General features: G+C 46.6%; 8 protein-coding genes across 8 annotated transcripts; 6 read left to right on the forward strand and 2 right to left on the reverse strand.

Moving 5' to 3' along the window:
* Positions 1–764: 764 nt before the first annotated feature.
* PENARI_c015G11135 (uncharacterized protein) lies at positions 765–1,504 on the forward strand (the record flags this gene model as incomplete). The annotated part of the gene is made up of 3 exons (XM_022633908.1): positions 765–782; positions 836–1,436; positions 1,497–1,504. The coding sequence occupies 3 exons, from the start codon at positions 765–767 to the stop codon at positions 1,502–1,504; spliced, it is 627 nt and encodes a 208-aa protein (XP_022486257.1).
* Positions 1,505–3,143: 1,639 nt separating this feature from the next.
* On the forward strand, positions 3,144–3,827 carry PENARI_c015G07667 (SDR family oxidoreductase; the record flags this gene model as incomplete). The annotated part of the gene is made up of 1 exon (XM_022633822.1): positions 3,144–3,827. The coding sequence occupies one exon, from the start codon at positions 3,144–3,146 to the stop codon at positions 3,825–3,827; it is 684 nt and encodes a 227-aa protein (XP_022486221.1).
* Positions 3,828–5,444: 1,617 nt separating this feature from the next.
* Positions 5,445–7,790, forward strand: PENARI_c015G00730 (uncharacterized protein; the record flags this gene model as incomplete). The annotated part of the gene is made up of 4 exons (XM_022633669.1): positions 5,445–5,663; positions 5,713–5,815; positions 5,866–7,121; positions 7,356–7,790. 4 exons carry the CDS (start codon positions 5,445–5,447, stop codon positions 7,788–7,790), a joined length of 2,013 nt encoding a protein of 670 aa, XP_022486325.1.
* Positions 7,791–7,984: 194 nt separating this feature from the next.
* On the reverse strand, positions 7,985–9,520 carry PENARI_c015G01594 (SNG1 family protein; the record flags this gene model as incomplete). The annotated part of the gene is made up of 1 exon (XM_022633693.1): positions 7,985–9,520. One exon carries the CDS (start codon positions 9,518–9,520, stop codon positions 7,985–7,987), a length of 1,536 nt encoding a protein of 511 aa, XP_022486447.1.
* Positions 9,521–10,809: 1,289 nt separating this feature from the next.
* Positions 10,810–12,469, forward strand: PENARI_c015G08470 (MFS transporter; the record flags this gene model as incomplete). The annotated part of the gene is made up of 4 exons (XM_022633843.1): positions 10,810–11,024; positions 11,081–11,464; positions 11,522–12,273; positions 12,330–12,469. 4 exons carry the CDS (start codon positions 10,810–10,812, stop codon positions 12,467–12,469), a joined length of 1,491 nt encoding a protein of 496 aa, XP_022486417.1.
* A 520-nt stretch (positions 12,470–12,989) lies between these two features.
* On the forward strand, positions 12,990–13,833 carry PENARI_c015G01256 (putative 2-hydroxychromene-2-carboxylate isomerase; the record flags this gene model as incomplete). The annotated part of the gene is made up of 4 exons (XM_022633686.1): positions 12,990–13,073; positions 13,119–13,218; positions 13,290–13,573; positions 13,630–13,833. The coding sequence occupies 4 exons, from the start codon at positions 12,990–12,992 to the stop codon at positions 13,831–13,833; spliced, it is 672 nt and encodes a 223-aa protein (XP_022486366.1).
* A 377-nt stretch (positions 13,834–14,210) lies between these two features.
* Positions 14,211–15,860, reverse strand: PENARI_c015G07240 (amidohydrolase; the record flags this gene model as incomplete). The annotated part of the gene is made up of 1 exon (XM_022633814.1): positions 14,211–15,860. One exon carries the CDS (start codon positions 15,858–15,860, stop codon positions 14,211–14,213), a length of 1,650 nt encoding a protein of 549 aa, XP_022486292.1.
* Positions 15,861–16,334: 474 nt separating this feature from the next.
* Positions 16,335–19,823, forward strand: PENARI_c015G09703 (uncharacterized protein; the record flags this gene model as incomplete). Its single annotated transcript, XM_022633870.1, has 4 exons — positions 16,335–17,206; positions 18,974–19,085; positions 19,138–19,513; positions 19,669–19,823. 4 exons carry the CDS (start codon positions 16,335–16,337, stop codon positions 19,821–19,823), a joined length of 1,515 nt encoding a protein of 504 aa, XP_022486267.1.
* Positions 19,824–21,588: the final 1,765 nt, after the last annotated feature.

Below are 21,588 nucleotides of genomic sequence, written 5' to 3' on the forward strand. Positions count from 1 at the left end.
GTACGGAGACTGTAGGTTTGTTCGCTAAATCAGCAAAAGCCCTTTAATTTCTAAGCTTTGATATATTCTGCGGTTGAACTACGCCGCAAAATACCATAGATGATGTCCCTCATAGTATGGAGACTTTTTCTAGCGAAGGATCCGGCTCAAGCAGCGGCTGAAGAGTCATGCTTGGGATGACGGTTGCATTCAACGATAATGCCATAACACCAGACCCGACATTCCTGTATTGCTGCCGCATTTTGGGACATACTAACCCCTGGAACGGGGCTTTTGGCTTGTTTCCTATCAGCCAGATCTTCGGATACAGTACCCGCTTAGACAGCGGTTCCTTCAAATTAAGAACTTGATATTACAACTTCTGATGACCAAGCCATAGCATGCTGGATTTTTGAAAGATGGATGCAAAGTTTCCACTGTTATTCTCATACTGACGCCTTGGAATTGGCGCAATTTGCAGGTGTAAGGTTGCCGAGCTATTTTGTTTGCTGATAATTACAGGTCTAGTTGAAGCCGCCTATAGCCAGCTAAAGCCTTCCATAAACTATATGGTCCATAAGGTTGAATCAGGAAGATAGATATTTGGGACACCGAAGGGAATTTCCCACAAAGGTCAATCTGACATAGAGCCAGAACTTGGGCTTCCGACATACCAAATTTTCAGTTCAAGTCTACAACATCGCCCGAGAGCCCTTGCCTCTCTAATGTTCTAATATAGTGCATGTTTCACGACTGTACTCCGGGAGCCTCTTGTTTAAATTTCAATGACTACTCCTTTTCGGGTGAGTGGATGTTATTATATCCAAGGGACCGGGAAACCTAACTTCCTCTATAGGATCCTCAATTTTCGGATGGCGGAGATGAATACCATCACGGCCTCGTCGTTCAGCGAATTCGGGATTTGTGGGGTAAAGACTTGGACCCGGGGGAACATTTGCTTTACACAATCATCATACGGCGCATCAGTGACGGAAATGATTTGACTTTTCTGGTATCCCACAGAGTTTGGTGCATGGTTGGCAGTCTTCCAAAACTCGGCATTGGTCGGGCAAATGTCCAGAGTGAGACTACTATCCTCAAGCTCTTGAATCCTTATCCAATGATAATTTTTATATGGATTTTTCAGCATAGAGACCCTGAAATGGGTCTCCCCATCCATTTGGCAAAAGACGACCTGGATGAAGTTGAGCATATTGTTTATTGCTGTGGACAGCAAATGAGTATGATGCCGTATTTGTCTGTTTATTATCAACAGCAAATATTTAAGCAAGGAGATCAAAATATCTGGCGGCTTGGAAATGCGAGTATGGCGGCATTCTGGAAAGGAGACCACGAGGCGTTCGAAAAGGCTACAATGCTATACATCCGGAGACTCAGTATCCGTGAATGGCAACTGGACGAGAAGCATAACGAACTGTTGCCTGAGTTGATCCGAAGTAAGTATTGCGGTTTTTAGCACGATTTGACTGGGATAGAGAACTTGAGATCGTTAATAGCTCCATAGGTCGAATGTTCAGAAAATTGATCGCACTTAAAGCGCAAATAACGGTTAAGTTGAAGATTAGCATTCAGGCATCGGGACGAGATCTGTCGTTCTTTGACCTGTTACCGACTGGGGGTCCGTGTAATCCAACATTTCGCCAAAATTACTTCCAAAAACAGTTTTCTGAGCCAGTGGAACAGCTACTGAGTAGTCTCTGCATACAGGATTTTCAGGAAACCTTTCACTTGAAGTGCAATAATGTGATCTCATCACATCGCTGTACTGCCCATACACATTGCCCTCTTAGACTGAGCGTTTGGTACTTGCTGCAGGACGTGAACAATATTCTTGAAAATGCCACAGGAATTTGCTTGTATGAACTTGGACTTGGTGATGGGTCTGAAAAATGCTTTCGGTGCCTTCCGATTGGATAATTGCCATTTCGATCTTCTTATGACACCATAGAATACATTACTCTGCTTCTAGTTTTAAATATCTTCCGTTTTTGATCAAGGTTCCACGAAGATACAAGAAAGCCGCTTTTATGTGTCATACCAGGAGCCCTCGAGATTTATCCGGTGCTGGCCGACGTATGCAAGTAGACATGTAGTTCGTTAAAGTGAAAGCACAGCACAAAGATGTCATATGGTTAATGATCGTCGTGCTCTCGGGAGCATCGCTGACAGCTTGATGAAAAACATTACCAGCCGCATCCGACATACTTCCTACGTATAATACCAGACGTCGCATGCAGAAGGCATTGCGTGGCCAACCGCTGATGGAACTCTTTCTTGTCTACCCAGAATGGGGTTTCGTTACGCCCTTTCCGATAATGGAGGAAGCCACGAACGGTTCGACGGGGTTCCCATACCGACTTGTCAAATCACCAGAGATGCTTATGATGGAGTGCATTGACCTTAATTATCGATTAATATGGGCCTGCAGCTGGTTTTCAAGGCCATCCTTAAGCACCCCATTTCCAAGCACATATTCCTGGATTCATGTATTGAACTGCCTGAGGCAAAATGTTGGTTGGATTCTGCGCCTTCGTGTAGAAAATCGCGATTTTTGGGTTATTGTTGCCCTACAGACTCGTATTGAGTACTGTGATGCAGAAATTGGCCGAGGCAGTCTCCTATAGTTGGTTTCCCTGCGGGGCCGAGCAATACCTGTTACATTCCGAGCCGTCTATTGCCGAGACCCGCCGCCAAAGTCGTACCATCGTGGTAATCACAACCGTCTATCCCCCCCTTAGGACATGAAGACATAAGTAAGTCCTAAAAAAGATACTGTAGAATGCGAGAGATTTGCTTTCCAATCGGGCTACAACCATTAGAAACCCACAAACAGACTTCAAGTTGTTTTACTACTCTTTATTATTGAGCAAGAGTAACGAGCACAAAAAGGCGCAAGCGCCCACCTAAACCTATTGTCTGCCATCTTACTGGTTAGTGCACATCACCGCATGCATGTAGCCTTCACGGCTAAAGAAGGGTCGTTTCAATCCCGGTCCCCGCGGGGTCACCCGGGATGCTGTGTTAAAGAGGATTCCAGGTATTATTTCTCGTGCTGAGTTCACCAATGATCAAACCTAACCAGTTGTTTCCCCCATAATTCCGACCAAACCTCTTTGATATCCAGTTTATGCCGCATAAAACAGATGGCTACTTCCATCACCCTGGTCATCGGAGCGTCCCGTGGCATCGGCCGCGAGCTCATACAACAGATCAGTCAAGAACCGTCCCAGCAGGTCATTGCCTCGGTGCGTAAGCCCACAGATCTTATCAATGCCTCGAACATCAGCTCGATTATCCTGGATCAAGCAGATCGGAAGTCAGTTCAAGCTGCCGCTGCCCAGGTAACTGAGATCGACACACTCATTATCAATGCCGCGTTTGGGGACGCAGAGAAAGTCCTCACTACTTCCGACGAAAGACTATCTGAGTACTTCAACGTGAACGTGGGTGGGCCACTGAGGATTGTTCAGGAGTTTTTACCAGCCCTGCTCGCCCGTCAGACCCGGCGGATTATATTGATTTCATCGGAATCAGGATCCATGACGCGCCAGATTAATGCGAAAGGGGGTTTCAGTGGCCCTTACGCGGTGTCCAAGGCGGCCGCAAATATGGTCATTGTCCAGTTACACAATGAATTACATGACCAGGGATTCACATTGCAGGCAATTCATCCTGGATGGGTTGCAACGGATATGGGCAGGATGACCGGTCCGGGAGGAATGCCAATTCATAAGTCGGTAGAGGGTATTTTACAGCGCGTCAACGAGGCGAAACATGAGGATTCACCTCGGTTTGTTGCTTTCGATGGATCCACCATGCCATGGTAAATGTTGCAGGAGTTTGGAGGAGCCTACATCTATAAGGAATGAGAGTTAGATTCCAGATATTTCTACAGTATTTAGCAGCACATAGTGGGACGACATTTCTTTCTTATCTTCGCTTTCTATTAATCCGGTTGGAAATTCCCAATTCATCTGTACAGCAGTATACCTGAAGGTCAACAGGTTGATAATTGACGTGATCCGTAGGATGGCTAGCCATAGGGTGTCATGTATTTTGAGGGTTTCTGACTCATGGCCCGTGGAGCTTACTCTCGTTTTACATGGGTCCGTTGTCTCCGCCCAGCGTAAATGTACATAGCACACCGCGTCCTGGATGAATTTGAAGGACCTATCTGGCAGCTAAGCCGGTTACTAATTGGTCCGCCTCGTATCAGGAAAATATCTCAAGGAACTCTTTAAACCTGCCCGTCTATAGCCAGATATTTTAATAAAAGACCAGCGCGGAATATATACGCAGCTAGTAACTGCTTATTTTTGCCTATACCCAGATAAAAGTGGGCATAGGTATGTCGAAAGTCATTTTCCTTCAAAGGGCGGGTTGCTGGCTTCTTAACATGTGATTCAGGAACTCGAGGCGGTCTTCAATCATCCTGGAGTCGCTTGGGCGTCTCTCCAATCTTCGCCCCAGAATTGACTGCATTAATAAGCTACGTATCTCCAAAGTATGGCCCGTTAAGCAGGGATATTACTGTACGAAGCCATTTCCGCTCTCTTCCCCTTTGTTGCCAGAAATTCTATGGAGAAAAGAGGGGGCCATGGTATGCCAAGGGCGGGTTACCCTTCACGTAATAGTGCCGCTCTCAAGCTTGGGGTTTACTCACGTCACTCAGAACACTTCTATTTGTGGCTTCCTTGTTGAGTGTTTCTCCGTCTCCCTAGAAATGGCCCCATGTCATTGGACCTCAGCTAGGGGCGAGGCAAGCCAATCACACCCTCAATAGCGAACTTAGACGATATGAGCATTTCCGTGCTGTGAGAACCTACCAGATTGTCAGCATTGTGTTTGCGGAGTTACCTAAAATATGCGCCCTCGGGCCTTTTTTTTAAAAAAAAAATACACCCGGGCCGCTAGAAAAACTCCGTCTTTACCCAACGAAGACCCTGTTTGACGTGATATTGCCTAAGCAGGGTTTGCGCCACCCCGGCAACCAGCTTGAGCAATTGCTGGTCCCAGTGTATGACTTGCCGTGTACGAAATTGTTTCGACGTACCAGGTTCACGATGTGTACACCCAATAGTACACGTCGATTTTACTGTCCTATTCGAGAAATTAGCTTACTGCGGCCATAAACCGCGAAGAGAACTGTACAGCCTATAAGACAACCGTAGACCTGAGGCAGTAAATAGTGGCTGTCTGCCCTCAGTTCCGATTACACGAGCAGATGTAATGTCAAGAAGGTTGAAGACGTTTTCGGACTGCCATATGGTGTAATTGAGAATTTTGGATGATTATAAAATGCAGGATTCCTGCGTGCTCAGTTCATTAAATTCTCATTTTCTACTTTCCCTGCCATAAGTTAAGCGGCTTTACCTGAAGAAAAGGATAGAATTTGCTCCACTTTATCTGTCCTTCGCTTTCATAAGGGAAACACAGGCCCCAGAATGGTCACTGCGGCAAAGGCGGAGGCTTCAAGTTCGGGTTTTCCAGCACCGGAAAGCGGTTCCGCTATTGATACAAAATACATTGATGTGACCCTGGCAATCCTTGAAAACCATGAAGATGAGGTTGATTCATTGACTGCTGAAAAGGAGAAAAAGCTGAGGCGGAAACTTTACTGGAACGTTATCGGGTTACTTTCTGCCATTAACCTGCTACTCTTTGTAGGTTCAGTCAATAAATAACGTGGTACTAAATCCCTAACTTTTCTAGATTGACAAAGCATCTCTGGGATACGCTGCTATCCTTGGCCTGTTTGAAGAGACAGGCATAAGCAAAGAACAATACAACAACCTGGGGACTTTTTTCTACGTTGGTGAGCAGTAGCGTCTTACTCTCAGATTGCCCATGCCTAACTCACCTAAGGGTACCTCATTGCACAATTACCCGGACATTATGCCATGCAAAGGCTACCATTCGGAAAATTTGTTGCTAGTCTCGTCTTTATGTGGGGTGTTACGTTGCTCCTTCACTGCGTTGCCACCAGATACGCCGCCCTAGTAGTTCTGCGTTTGGTACTCGGTGCTAGCGAATCTGTTGTGGTCCCTGCAATGGAAATTACTATTGGCATGTTCTTCAATCGTCACGAACAATCATTTCTCCAGCCTTTCTTGTGGTTGACATCAGCACTTGCCCCAGTCTGTGCTGCCTTTATCTCCTACGGTCTTCTCTGGAGCCACAGCACAATTCTGCCCTGGAAGCTTTTCATGGTTATTACTGGAGGTGTCTCAATTATTACATCAATATTTGTTTGGTTCCGATACCCAAACAACCCAGCAGAGGCTACCTTTCTGACATTGGAGGAAAAGGTGCACACCATCAGACGGGTACACGAATCGAGCCAGAGCTCTATTGAACAGAAAATGTTTAAGAAGTATCAGTTTATTGAGGCACTTCGCGACCCAGTTTCATGGCTATTCGCTTTGCAGGCATTCACGCTCATGATGGCCAACAATCTCACATACGGGCAACAGAACCTCATTATCAAGGCTCTTGGAGTGGATAGTTTGGGCTCCACACTTGTGGCAGCCGCAGGTGGCGCCTTTGGTGCTGTCGTTTGCCTCGCAGCGGTTCTAGCTCTGCGACGATGGCCCTCCAATCTTGCGCTACATGGGCTAGTTTGGTGTGTTCCTTCAATTGCTGGTGGCATTGGTATGGTTGCGATCAATTGGCACTTCAAGCTTGGATTGCTTGTGTGCCTAATATTGGCTGGCCACACCTTCGGAAACACTTATATCATCGCATTGGGCTGGGCTACTTCATCCGCGGCAGGCCACACTAAGAAGCTCACACGCAGCGCCATGTTTATGCTTGGCTACTCCGTTGCAAACCTTTGTTCGCCTCAAATCTGGGTGCCTAAGGACGCGCCCCGCTACTATGGTGCTTGGATCTCCATGATAGTGGTCAGCTGGCTTGGCACACCAACGATACTATTCATTATACAGTTCATTTTGAAACACAGAAATCTTCAGCGGAGACTTTGGGCCTCAGCCTTGAGTAACGAGCGCAGGGCCGCCTACAGTTTTGGAGTCATCGAGCAGCTTGATGAAAATGGTGCGCTCGTTCGCAGGATGGTCGAGATCACTATGCTGGACATGACGGACCTGGAGAATCTGTTCTTCGTTTACCTTATTTGAGACAGCGAGTCTATTTTTTGAGGTAGAGCTCATCTGACGAAGGGGATAGAAAAGCGCTCGTGGAGGAATCGAATCGCCAGATTACAGAGTATATATCGCTTGACACAGGCCTAGGTAAGCAAATCATAATCCTCGCTTTAGAGACTTGGCTCATCAATCAAACAATGAATAAACCAATGTCCATCCTCAAAATTGCTTTTATGTTTGCCGAATATCCAGACCAACTTGATAAATGATGACACCAACTACTCCGATGCCGCTACCAAGCATGTTGGACAACTTTTCTTCCCTGGGGAGTTAATCCACTCTGATTATCAGTTTGCGCCTTACCATGCTCACCTTTCAACTCTGAACCGTACCCTCAACGGTGGGGATTCGGTTTACTCTGTTGCTAATGACGATGGGTACTCTGCTATAATTTCTACGGAGTTAGTTGGTGAGACTCTTGCTGAGGGGTTGATTGGATATATTACTATTGAGATTAACAAGAGTGCTTCGGCTATTGCTACTACCGGGCAGGATGTTAACGTGCAGAGATATTTGCCTACTGTTTTGTTGAGTTCTAGTGTTCAGGCTGCTTCCAACACTTTTGATATTGCTGAGTGTTACCGTGCTAATGTTATGAAGTTGTTAAGGGATAGACGTCGATGTTGAATGTGCTGTTTCGCGATTATTTTTAGTAAAGAGATGTTTTATTAACATTCACGGTGGTTTTGTTTGGCAGCTTGAAATGCAGACGAAAGATATGTATAATGCGTGGCTGGAGTAACTCTTGACGCAGACAATTAGCAATTGGCAGCACGACAGATTGGCGGAAATTAATCAGCTGTGAAGAAGAAGAAAAAGTTTTAGTCCTTATAGGGCAAATCAAAACTCGGGCCGGTGTGATCTCTAGCGTCTGACTTCTCAGCCTGCGGCTTGGACATCTCACGTCGAATGATATCAACAAGCTGGTCTTGATCCGCCATTGTCGTGATAGTTCCACGCCTTGGCCTCCCAATTCCTTCCCCATTCTCGGTTTCGGATATTCCACTTCCTTGCTCATCTTGGAAAACCTCCTGTCGCACCAAAGAAGCCGCCTGTCGTTCGGCCAGAGCCGCTGCAACACGCTCTTCACATGCCTTCTCATCGTTTTCTTTCTTGATCATGGCATAGTGCGACCGTCGATAAACGCCAATAGAGCTGAGAATAATACCGATGATCTCGTAGAGAAACATAACCGGCAAGGCGTAGTTGAGTTGAGGGTTACAGCCTCCCGACCAGATGTCAATCAGCACTTGGAAGATACTGTGTGCAGGAAATGCGTAGCCTACTTGGTAGAAAGCCGGGGAAAGCTCGAAGGGGAGCAAAATCGAAGTGACATTCGTCACGATCCAGGAGATCAGCGCCATTGGCACGTAGGGTGGTGGGAGCCAGATGGTGAAGACATCCAGGACGAGGAAATTCAGATGCGCGAAGAGCCAGAGCGCCATCCAGGTCAGCATAAACTGACTTCCGTTGACATTCCAGCCATATCGGAAGGCCCAGACTGCACCGGCCGTACAAAGTGATCCGACGAATGTGTATGCCGCCGAGATGATTTGGCGCACGATGGCGATTCGATGGGGGGAGACCGACGTGTAGAGGTTGAACTGGGCGTATAGACCATTCACGGTACCGAGGTAGAAGAACTCTTGGATCATGATCAGAATGATGACGAGTGTGTTGTAGATAACGCGTGACCCTTGTGATGTGGGTTGGATATTGGTGGAGGCCAATTTCCACGGGTCGGAGAAGACCGCGAGGGCAGCGGAGTCAGAAGTGTCTAGAGTCTTAAGAGCCTGTTCTCCGTTCATCTTCGAATAGGCGACCCGTGCAGCTTCTGACAGAGAATTCAGGCTAGTTTGGAGAACAGAGTCGACCACCGTCGGGTATCGCGCTTCGTTCCACACCATGGTGATGACATTGCTCTTATCGTACGATGAAGCAGCGGATCCACCAGCGAATGCGGCAGTAAGGGCTTCAGAGGCATTGGATGTAATGTAGAGACCTCCCCAGAATTTGATATCACAAACCGCGCCTTCAATACTCCCTATCTGGGGGTATAAAGAGGCTGGGCGCTCAATCAGGTTTGGGAATCCAGGACCCTTGAGCTTCTGATACGCGCCGCGAACTGCATCGCCGATCGCGCCGCCATCGTAGTCGACGAACAGAACATTAACATTGTGAATGTGAGTTGACTGTTGGAACAAGGATCCAAAGATGTAACAGAAAAGACCCAAAAAGAGAATTTGAAGAAGGAAAAGATTGACAGTCGCGGCCTTCAGCACAGCCAATCGACGCCCCCGAACAGACGGATGGTGGATGCTGGGCCGCTGCTCACGCGCCTTGGGATAGAACTGCATATGCCCTGGAGATCGAGCTGTATGGCTCGCAGTGGATATTCAGATTCCACCAAGGTACCTGGGGACACTTGCAGGGACCTTATATGAAAGTATTTTTGCTGACCAGCCGAAATTCAGCATCAAACGCCGAAGGCCGGAGAAATCTCGTAATCTGATCTCGGTGAACCCGAAATATCTCCACAGGGAAGATAAACTAATTTAAGCTCGGCCGGTCGACCCTAAGAACAGAGAAACAAAATTCTGTCTTTGTTGGAGGGGCAAGGGCCATTCATAATATTTGAAGGTTGCTGACATGTCAGATCTGAGATCCCAAAGGGAAAGTGGTTGGTGGTTGGTGCGGGAAGCTGTCAAGCCGCATTTGGTCAAGTCACTGTCTCTGAGTAATAAGCTCCAGCTAGTCCGTTTGAGCCATGTCAACCATGGTTATCAAGCACCTGATCACTTCATTCCGATCTATGAAGGTGTGCCGTGTATCCCTAGACTCTGACTCATGGTGATCCCGGGCTTTGAATTGGTAAGAAACACGCGCTTATTCAGGTGTTCAAATCCCTTGCACGATGGTATTTGCGCTTTCTTTCGGTGATTGTTAGTGCTGATTGGCTTCTGCTAGCGCAAAGCTGATAGAATTACCCGACGCATCTGGTCGGTTAATCCTTCAGTCGATGCGTGTTCATGAATAGTACCGAGCCAGTCGTAAGAGTTGCAGGATGGGGGTCGCAAGGCGCAGGCTTCAATTCGAAATGAAGTTGGTATCTGTTCTTAGCATTCCATTCAATTGTGTTTGTTCGCTCCTGCGATAAATAGCGCACGCTTTAACACCAAACGAAAACAGTGCTTTACCCAACAAAACCCTTCAACCACGTTTTCATTCAATTTTCATTCAACGACAAAATCGCATTCAACGAGTCTGAGATATACTCTCGCGCATGTTGAATAATCAAATATCCCCTTTCGGCGCTAGTGTGCTTTCTGGCCAATCATCCTCCATCTGCCATTCCCGTATTTACTGTTGAGTAATCTTTTATGTCTCCAGCCGTGCAGGTAAGCAGGATGTCCTAGGGGAATATCTTTCAAAAGGAGTACCGTTCCTAGAAATATTTTGATCAAATAATCTTGGCCTCGGTCGGCACCACGATGTGATTTATCAGCCTTGAGAGGAACAATGTCGTAATATACACTATGATCTCCATCGCCATCCTTATAAAATATATTTCTTGTTTATTATAAGCCACTGTACAACGTCCTCTGGTCTGTGTGTGCGAAACTGGTGGGCCAAACATATATTCAACATGGCACAAGTCAAAAATGACCAAGATATCGACATGCACGCCAAGATCGAGGATTTCTCCTCTTCGTCCGAGGATAAGCTCGAAGCTGGACGAAATGCCTCCGGCGGAAATAGTGTCACATGGAACTGGGATGATGATCCCAGCAATCCCTACAACTGGCCAACCCGACTGAAAGTCCAGCAAGTTTTTATGATTGCTTCTGCGGCGCTTACAACGTAGGTCATCTTTCTTTGCGACGAAATGCTGGCATGGACTCTAACACCGTATCCAGGTCTCTCAGCGTATCGATTTTATCGCCCGCTCACTCGGAATTTATGACAGAATTCGGAGTCAGCAGCACAGTGGCTATCCTACCCTTGTCGCTCTATGTCTTCGCTCTGGGTCTCGGTCCTATCGTCGGAGGGCCGCTTTCTGAGACTGTTGGGAGATATCCAGTATATATCGGTACAATGGTTCTTGGGACATTGTTTACTATGGGTGCTGGCTTTAGTCCTACATTTGCCGGGCTCTGTGTGTTGCGATTTCTGGCCGGGTTCTGCTATGCGCCCACATTGGCTATTGCTGCTGGGACTATCAACGAAACCTTCAAGCCAGTGAAACGTGCTATTCCCTCGACCATTTTTATTTTGTCGCCTTTTTTGGGTCCTGGATTAGGGTAAGCTTTCTTTCCAAGCAAAGCAAAAGTGTCCTATTTGACTGACGATATGTGCAGGCCCGTGATCGGAAGTTTTGTCGTGAATAGAAAGGGCTGGCGTTGGACTCAGTGGACAATGATCTTCTTCGCCATCTTCACTCTCATTACAATTGGCATCTCCAGGGAGACCTTTCATCCTATCCTGAAACGTCGTCGCTCAAAAGAACTCGGACTCGATATCCCTCCATCTCAGCCCCTCTCTTCAAAGATTCGACTTTTTGCAACCATCGCCCTTGTCCGCCCTATTCATATGCTTGTGACCGAGCCCATCGTCGCTTTCATCTGTCTCTATGTTGCCTGCGAATTTGCAACACTCTTTTCATTCTTCGCCGCGATTCCTCTGATCTTCCAGGGTGTCTATCGATTTAGTATTGAGGACTCCGGTCTCGTATTTCTGGCCATCGTGGTGGGATGTTTACTCGGAAGCATTACAGTCCTTCTTTGCAACATTATTTTCTATTTGCCTCAAGTTGCAAAACACAAGGGTCAGCAGGTTCCGCCCGAGCATCGTCTTTATCCAGCTCTCATCGGCAGTCTTGGTCTCCCCGTGGGTCTTTTCTGGTTTGCATGGACCGCTAGAGCCGATATCTCCTGGGGAAGCCCTGTTGTCGCAATCATGCTTTTCGCATGGGGCAATCTTTGCGTTTTCATCAGTACGACTCAGTATCTAGTTGATGCATATCACGGTCTCACTGTCGCGAGTGCTATGAGTGCAAACAGTCTGGCCCGATATGGGCTCGCTGCAGCATTCCCTCTCTTTACTATTCAAAGTGAGTGTCTATCTTTTTGTTCTCATGAGTTACACTTTATGCTGACCATTTTCTAGTGTATACAAAACTTGGCACTGGCTGGGCCTCGAGTTTGCTAGGCTTTATTGCGGTTGCTCTCTTGCCTGTTCCTTGGGTTTTCTTCAAGACTGGCAACAAGCTGCGAGCTTTGAGTAAATATGAGACCGCAGAAAACTAGGGATGATACAATTATAATACATGTGATGAGAGATTTTATAGAACATTAATAACTGGGATGATGATATGGCTTTATCGGTACTACATATTCATGCCTACGCTATGAAGCAATTGAGTTGCGCACAGATTGGCTAGAATCCAGCTTGACCATATTATAAACTTTCTTGACAGAATGTCATAGAACTGCCCCTGAACCAGTTAGACGGTATTTCACGTAATTGGTCCCAGCAAGTCTGAGGAATACCGCTTCCCAACAAAGGCAGAACAGTTCCCAGTCTGTTGCCAAACCCACTTCGGAGCTCATGGCCGATTCTCGGCGGATCTTAAAGATCATCCTGCGTTACTCGAGTGTTTCAAAAATCGGTTGGGGGAGGATCCGTATGACTCAAAGGTATCTCAACATTGTACATGAATAACCAAAAATGTTGTCCAGGGGGTCTATAAATGCAGGAGGCTCAGCGCCAGTCACTACAGCTGTAATTTGCAATTCATTTCAAAATCAAAAGTATTATCTTTTCATCATGAGTGGCCCTAAAATCACCTTCTATTTTGACATCGGTAGCCCCTTCAGCTGCATTGCATTCCATGTCTTGAGGGCAAGTTCAGTACTCGACCGATAATGTGTTAATATGGCTAACATGTAAGCACAGAACTCTCCTGTTTTCTCGACCTGTGAAATTGAATATGTTCCCATTCTTTTGAGAGACTTGATGCAAGTCTGCCAGAACACCCCTCCTATTGCGGTGAAGAGTATGTTTTATCCCACCCCCTTGTCATGTCTTCAAAAGCTTTCGCTTGCTGGATTATACTAACTGCAATAGACAAGTTCCAATGGATTAATCGAGAACGAATCTACTGGGCTCGCCGTTTCGACGTTCCCATGTCTGAAGCTATCCCAAATGGATTTCCTGCATCTACTACTGAAGTTCAACTCGCCCTATGCGCCATCGCTACCAATGTGCCAGAAAAGCTAGTGTCCGTCGCGGAGAAATTGTTTCGTGGATTCTGGGAAGATGGAGACTCGGCTGTGCTAACCTCTGCTGGTTTTTTGCCTATTCTGGAGGAAGAGCTTGGAGCAGATAATGCACAGGACATTATTGAACAGGTAAGTGATATTAGGGTCTTTTCATTGACAATGTTTTGACATTTGTCCATCAACAGTCAAAGAATGACGAGGTAAAATCTACCTTGCATGAGAGCACTCAAAGAGTGTTCACTTTGGGTGCTTTTGGCTTGCCATGGTTTGACTGCACGAACTCACAAGGCAATCAAGAAGGATTTTGGGGAATTGATCACTTGGGTCGCGTGGTGGACTTTTTGCAACTCGATGCCAGCATGGACAAGTCGTTCCGGGTGTTACTATGAGATCCCTTGGCAAGTTGAAACATGCGTCTGACTATATCGGAACCTATCGGTTTCCTTAAGTCAGAGCTGCAGAAGCATATGCGACTTGGGACGTCTAAACATGGATACTGTTGGCAATATGGATTCTTTATTTCCGCGTTTCTTTTGTACTATACTCGTTTAACATGCTATCTCCCTCTATTTTGGTCAAACAATAGCTTAATGGCCACATATTGCCTATGTTTTGTAACGCACCTTCCAAGTGGCGTTCAAAGCTTTTTATAAAACGTTTAATTATTCGTCTGGTCCAATATTTTATCATTTAACAAGAGTATTGTAAATTATTATACGTGCCCCCAGTGACTTATAATTCCTTCTGTTGAGAAACCACTGACATGTCAGATCTTCACTACTATGTTATCCACATCTACAGAGCTCCAGACTTGCTTTCCCCCGTACCAAGTCTCCATGGTTTTGGCTTTTAGCAGGGTATTAGCATCCCATTCCATATCGACAATGACGAAGTCTGCCAGTTTTCCCACGGCCAAACTGCCTGCCCTCTCTTCCGCAAAAACACTTCGAGCTGCACCTCCTGTTGCTGCAACCATAGACTCGCACAAACCGAGTTTGAAATGTTTGTTCACAGTCTGAGGATAATCTACATCTCTGGCAGAGCGTCGCGTTGTCGCAACGTAAATATTATGCATCGGCATCCACGGCGAAGTCGGACTATCACTACCAATAGCCACCAAAGCGCCAGCGTCAGCAAACTCCCGGTATGCAAATGCACGCTGGCAACGGTCTTTCCCAAGTAAACGGGGCCACTCTGTCAGGATTGACGGATCGGCATGAACCGGCTGAATTGAAGCTGTCAACCCCAGCTCTCCCAACCTTTTGGCATCTTCTGGGGATGCAAGCTCAAGATGCTCAATGCGGTGTCGTCTACCTGGTGTCGCATGCTTTTCAATCGCATCGATTGCCATCTTGATGGCCGCATCGCCGATTGCATGGAGGGCAATCTGTAGACCAACGGAATCTGCTTCTTTTACAAGCTGATTCAAGTGCTCTGGTTCCCAGATTGGCGGAGGCGAGTCTGCCGGGGCGTAAGGTTGTGATAGGAAGGCGGTGCAAGCATCAATAATGCCATCGCAAATGACCTTCACACCAACTATGCGCAAGTCCGGAGTCGTAGCGGTGTTGTACTGTTGGGAAAGCTCAAGAGCGCGTCTAATTTGCTTGGAGTTGTCTTCGAGACTCAAACTGGGCTTGATGAGCCAGTAGGCTGCAACTCGTAGTGGAAAGTCGGGCTCCGTTGCGCGCAAGGTGACGAGAGAATCCCACGCCTCTTCGTCCATGGCCATCTCTACCACACCAGTATAGCCAGCCGCGTTGTACTCTCGGACAGCTGCACGGATTGCTTCCATTCGGTCTTCTTTTGAGCTTGATATAGCTTGGAAAGGCCAGATAATGGACATCATGGCACCTTCATCCAGGACACCGGAAGGATTCCCTTTGGCATCTCGATGAATTTTGCCCCCCGCGGGATCGGGCATACTGGCAGCGCCTAGCTCTTTCAAAGCCGCAGAGTTACACCAGCATGAGTGTTGAGAACTTGCATCAATGAAAATAGGGCGAGGATCGATATCATCGAGCATCGCCGCTGTCACGCCGTTGGGAGTCATAGAATGCATCCAATTTTTGCATTGGATACTTGGCTTGTCTGGATTTGCAGCAGCATACTCTTTGATTGTTGATTTTATATCTTCCACGGATTTGCAGTTCTTCAAGTCGAGTTTGCGAAGCGACTGGCCAAGAAGAAGGAGGTGCATGTGGCCATCGATGAACCCGGGGAGGACGACCTGCTGTTTAAGGTCCCGAGGCTCGAGATTCGGAAAAATCCCAGAAGAAATCACTTCGTTGTTTGAACCAATTGCTGTGATCTTGCCGTCCTCAACCAGCATGCTATCTGCAAAAGAAGGGACTTCATGCCGGCCACTACCGGAATCAATCAGGATACGACCATTGAAGAAGAGCGTGCGTGTTGACATAACGATAGACAATATATCAAGGTTGAAATATAATTGAAAAAGAGACCTGGTAAGAATAAGAATACATGTAGATATGCTCAAGATGCTCCACTTGAACTGTCTCCACCCCACGCTCGCCTCGACCTTCCCTCCCGGAATATCAGGAGACACCGAACTTATACTTCAACATCGGGAGGAATATCAACGGTCTTAGCAGTGCTACTATCAGTGGAGAATATTGTTTGTTAAATCAGTTGGTCAGATCAACGGAAATTCACAATGACCCCAGGGTTTCTTCCCCGCTATTGCCATTGACCCGGCCCGGTGTTTCATCTACTATCTACAAGAGGCACAGGGCCATGTATCGTGTGTTGACAGACTTGTTTCTGTTTCTTGCATTTTCGTCTCCTCTCACTCGATTTAGCTATCAATAATATATTGATTCCAATTTTCTCAGATACCAAAATCTTCATTCTCTCAACGCCAGCTTCAGCTATGTCGCATGCAATTACTTCTATATACGACGCCAATGGTTCTCACAAAGAGAAGAACAAAGACATGATTGATCTCGAGCAATCCGAGGGCGAAGTTATCGACCAAACAGACCGCAAACCTGAGCATGCCCTGACCGTGGAAGGCAACGAACGCTTCCATCGACTTGGTTGGAAACGCCTTACGATCGTCCTGATTGTTCAATCTATCGCCCTCGGCAGTTTGAGTCTTCCTTCAGCCTTCGCAACCCTGGGTATGGTCGCTGGTATAATACTATGCCTCGGATTGGGCTGCATCGCCATTTACGGGAGTTACATGATTGGGTTGGCAAAGCTCAAATATCCGCATGTTGCGCATTATGTCCATTTTGGACGGCTTCTCTTTGGCGGCTTCGGTGAAACGCTCTTTTCTGTGGCCTTTATCGCTTTGATGATATTGACGGTTGGATCACATTGCCTGACGGGCAAACTTGCCCTGGCCACGATCTCTGGTAGCAGTGCGTGTGCTCTAATATTCAGCGCCGTGTCTGCTGTGATCTTGTTTGCATTTGCGATTCCGCCCTCATTTGCTGAACTTTCAATCCTTGGTTTTATCGATTTTGTTTCCATTATCATGGCTATCGGTGTCACCATCATCGCGACAGGCATTCAAAGCAACTCGACCCTATCAACCTGGTCTGCTTGGCCCAAGAATGATTTAAGTCTCAGCGAAGCCTTCGTTGCCATCTCCAATATTGCCTTTGCTTACTCCTTTGCCGCTGCCCAGCCATCTTTCATGGACGAAATGCACACTCCGACAGATTTCACAAAGGCCATTGGTACCTTGGGCGTTACCCAAATGAGTATCTACACTCTGACAGGGGCACTCATTTACGCGTTTGTGGGACATGATGTTGAGTCTCCTGCCTTACTTTCGGCAAGTTTTCTTATTGCGAAGATCGCATTTGGGGTAGCTCTGCCTGTAATATTTATTTCTGGCTCAATCAACACCACCGTTGCTTGTCGTTATATTCATGGTAAACTCTATGAAAATTCTGTGGTCCGTTATGTCAACACTATGAAAGGCTGGATCACATGGTTGTCAATTGTTGCTTTGATCACGATTCTGGCTTGGGTCATCGCAGAAGCTATCCCTTTTTTCTCTGAATTGCTTTCTATCTGCGGTGCCTTACTTGTGTCCGGCTTTTCATTCTACATTCCTCCAGTCCTGTGGTTTTTCCTATTGAAAGAAGGGAGCTGTTTTGAGAAACGCAATATCCGTCATGCAACCTGCAATCTGATTGTTTTTCTTGTCGGTATTTGTATACTTGGATGTGGTCTTTATGCAAGCATCACAGAGGTGGTAAGATCACCTTGCACGTTCTTAAGATGTTATGTTCTCACGCTGACTTAATATAGATTGTCAAATTCAATACTGGATCTATCAGTCGGCCTTTCTCGTGTGGCGTTAGCGAGTAATCTGGGACTTCACTGGCAATGATGTAGAAACAAGCATGTAACTGAGCTGAGACCCCTAAGAGAAAGATGAATTGAGAGCAATTTTAATTTCCACGTAAGAGGATGCAATGGGCTCGCATAGCCGGAAAGCATGTCCCGACTCTGAAGATGATCCAGGGGCTGCCAATAAGAATAGCTAAGGAAGTATTTGAAAAATACTACGGCTATTCGAATACCTCTTTCTCGAAAGGGACTAGCTTGGTATTTGTATTACACATGGAGTAGGCCTTGGAAGGGTAATCTCGTAAGGCACCATGGCTGACTTCAATTTCTGAGACAATGATGTATACTGTAATATAAATACCAGTCTAACCTGCTTAGGCGCACTTGTCCATTTTAGGGAAGGGCGCCCGAATAGCCGTACCGCGTGTCCGTCTAGCACTTCCCTCCTCCTCCCATTCCCGATCTTCAATCTACCCCACGTTTTCTTGCAATGCGTTCTGAAACTGCCGGGTGCTGGACATGTCGGGTTCGACATCTAAAATGCGATCTGCATATACCTTCATGTAAAGAGTGCTCCGACCGACATGTTCATTGCCACGGCTATGGACCCAAGCCAACATGGATGGACGGTGCTTCAGAGGAGCGAAAGGAACGACAACGTATCAAAGCTGCAATAAACGAAAATTTTCGCCGTGTGAAGAAAATGCAGGGTCGAGCTCGCCGAAGGGCTAGGGAGCAGTCTCAGGCATTGTCGGAAACACAAACAAACGAAGAAGCGCCACAGGCAATGATCACGCCGCCTCAGCCTTCGTATTCGCCATGTTTATCTGGTCAATCGGATTTTTTGGGGCATAGCATTGAGCTAGAAAGCCATGACACAAGCCAAGATACGAGTCAAGATAATGATGAGGCCCCGCCATCCTGGAATGACTCTGGCAACCAACACTCCGAGCCTGGCGATGGTCTTGATTCTCGAGAAGCTTGTCTGTTGATGCATTATCTTGATCAAGTTTTCCCATGGCAATTTCCATATCATTGTTCTAGATCCCGTCTAGGAAATCGGGGCTGGCTTTTTCTCTTGCTGATCAAGCGAGGCCCTCTTTACCATGCCGTTCTCAGTTTATCTTCACTTCACCAGGCTGCAATACTCGGAACCGAGGAAGAGTTTCAGCAAAAGCAAAAAGCATTTGAACACCACTCTAGAGCCCTGCGGGAACTCTGTGATATTATGAGCGAAAAGGGCGACAAATTGCTGGATGATCATTCTCAATTGGCAGAGTTCTTGGCATGCAGCTTCATGTTGATCAGCTTTGAGGTACGCATGAAAAGTGTTTCTTCGAGTGAATACCACTGATTTCGTTTTCCAGGTCTTCCGGGGTGCTGAGCATGACTGGCTCCTACATCTTGACGCCACTGCCTCCCTCATGGGTCTTTTATCACCGGAGGCTATTTTCAACCCAGACTCTGTCATCTGCGATACTAGCTCGACTCCATTTGCTGAGCAGTATCGGTCTCCAAAGAGCGGAATGGTTGAAGGTCTGCAATTTCTCACAGTCGCCGTGATTTGGTTCGATATCTTTGCTTGTGTTGCAACTGGCCGCGCGCCACGGCTTCCGTATCAACAATGGCTTCGAATTCAAGGCCTCAATACGGCAGATCTCATGGGCTGCGAGAATTGGGTTATGTTAACTATAGGTGACCTCGCTCATTTCAGCATCTGGAAAGAGACACAGCAAGAGCAGGGTATGCTAAGTATCCGAGAACTCGCAAGTAGGGGGAAAGAAATAGAGAGGCGCTTAGAAAGTGGCATTCAGGACCTTGATATGGCACGATGTGTAGGTCTTCTATAATTCTTGACGATCTGACTTGCAGGTGATGCTAACTACTGTTTACTTTAGGCACAACCTGGTGCGGAATCTTCTACAAATTGGGTCTCACGCCTCTTTGCCTATGCTGCCCTAGTTCTACTACACACTATTGTATCAGGGCCACTGCCGGCATTACCAGAGATACAAAGCGCCGTTTCCCGGGCAATTATCACTCTTCAGAATAGACCGCAAGGGTATTCTCTTACGGGATCAGTATGGGCATTGTGCGTTATAGGCTGTATGGCCCAGTTACACAATCGTCCCCTATTCGAGATGCTTATGACGGATCTGGTACAGAAATCTGGACGAATTGGTAACAGTGCCACAGTTTGGAAAATAATCAGGAAATGCTGGGAGATGCAGGAAACTAAACGGGCCGACTGTCGCATCACTATGTCTGAGATGGGAGTTCAGGCAATTTTAATCTAAAGAGAGACAGTATGCACTTAGGTCACCATTTACCAACATAATGGATATCTACAACATTAGCACTCCTTCACTCCTTCAAACAGATCAATAGATGGTATTTTCATAGTTGCTATCTTATGCCACGGCTTGTTTTATGAGCGATACAAAGTTTCGAATTTTCCTCAACACATATGCCAGAGCTCTGGAGATAGCTACCACCAATAACAACGCACCATATGAAACAGGACAAAATTAAGAATCACCTTTATAGTTGTGAGGCTCCATAGATCATTCATTACTTGTGTTCAGAAAGAGGGGAAACTCGAGCCGAAATTATCGCAGAGAGAAGGTCGAACCGGGATCGCCGATGAGGCCAATCAGAAGCCACTTGCGGAATATCGAAGTATAGAATGATCGCTGAATGAGTAGTATCACAAAAGAACTAGAGATCAAAGGGAACTAAGGATAGTTATAAGGCGGTGTCACCAATTTCGTTCTCAACCTCACTTTTGGCCGCCTTTCCATTTGCAATAGTAGCTTGACCGTACAACATGCCTGCTCTTGATGTAAAGCAAGCTCCCTATCGGCTGCTGTGGATCTTCCGAAACCAGAATAAGGGGATCTTGAATTTATAGTGATTCGAGGGTTCAACTCGTTACACTTTATCGGTACCGAATTTGATATAACGACTGCCGCAGGCCACGGTGAGACTCAGTGGAGGTGCTCAACACCGATGCATTCAATGAGGCCAGCAATAGATGATTCTTGAGCAAGTGGGAATCAGTTCTAGCCTTTGGGAGGAATTTCATCCACCTTCAAGGACAGTTTCGCGGTCGAAAACATGACCTTTACTCCCCTCTCCCCTGCCTTTGCGAGGCTGGTCTCTTCAAAATACACAGCCATAGTCTCATCACTGCGCCAGGCTAGAGTTGTGATACTTGGAAAGCCAAGAAGTGGCAGAGGAAAAGCTACATAGGAGCAATACCTAGATACGCTTGGCACCAGTTCAACTTAACTTCCTGTTTTCACACCCTTGCCTTAGCCATTCAAGTCAAAGTCAAATGACGCAGTTCACCCCGCATTTTCATTTCGCAATATAAAATCCCGCTCTTGTCCTCCCTGTCATGCGTGCCGCCGATCTATAAACTAGTAGATGCAGTGCTTCCGGTGACATCATAGCCTCAGCCTCAAGTGGAAAGTCTACACCGACTGGTCGGGCCTGACCTCCATCGGTCGCTATGCGGGGTAAAAGGGTTAGGCAGGCTTTTCTTTGTTCGATTTTTTATCAAAATTTGGAACTTATGATACCATCGAGATTCCAGGGTTTGCTCCGTTCCATGAGTCACAATCTATTATCATGGACTGGGGGTTTCTTCCTTTATCTTGAGCTGCAAGGGGTAGTATATAGTTTCATAGAATCGGACAAGCTAAGATATGATTTCAGTTACTTCTTTCGTCTTGGGAATTTCTATGCGTGCTTTGTTAGTTCTATAGTGCGGGTTGCACCCGTGGTACTCGGAAGTATAAAAGATCAAAAAAACA

Source organism: Penicillium arizonense (assembly GCF_001773325.1).
Source record: "Penicillium arizonense strain CBS 141311 chromosome Unknown PENARI_contig015, whole genome shotgun sequence".
Lineage (NCBI taxonomy): Eukaryota > Fungi > Ascomycota > Eurotiomycetes > Eurotiales > Aspergillaceae > Penicillium > Penicillium arizonense.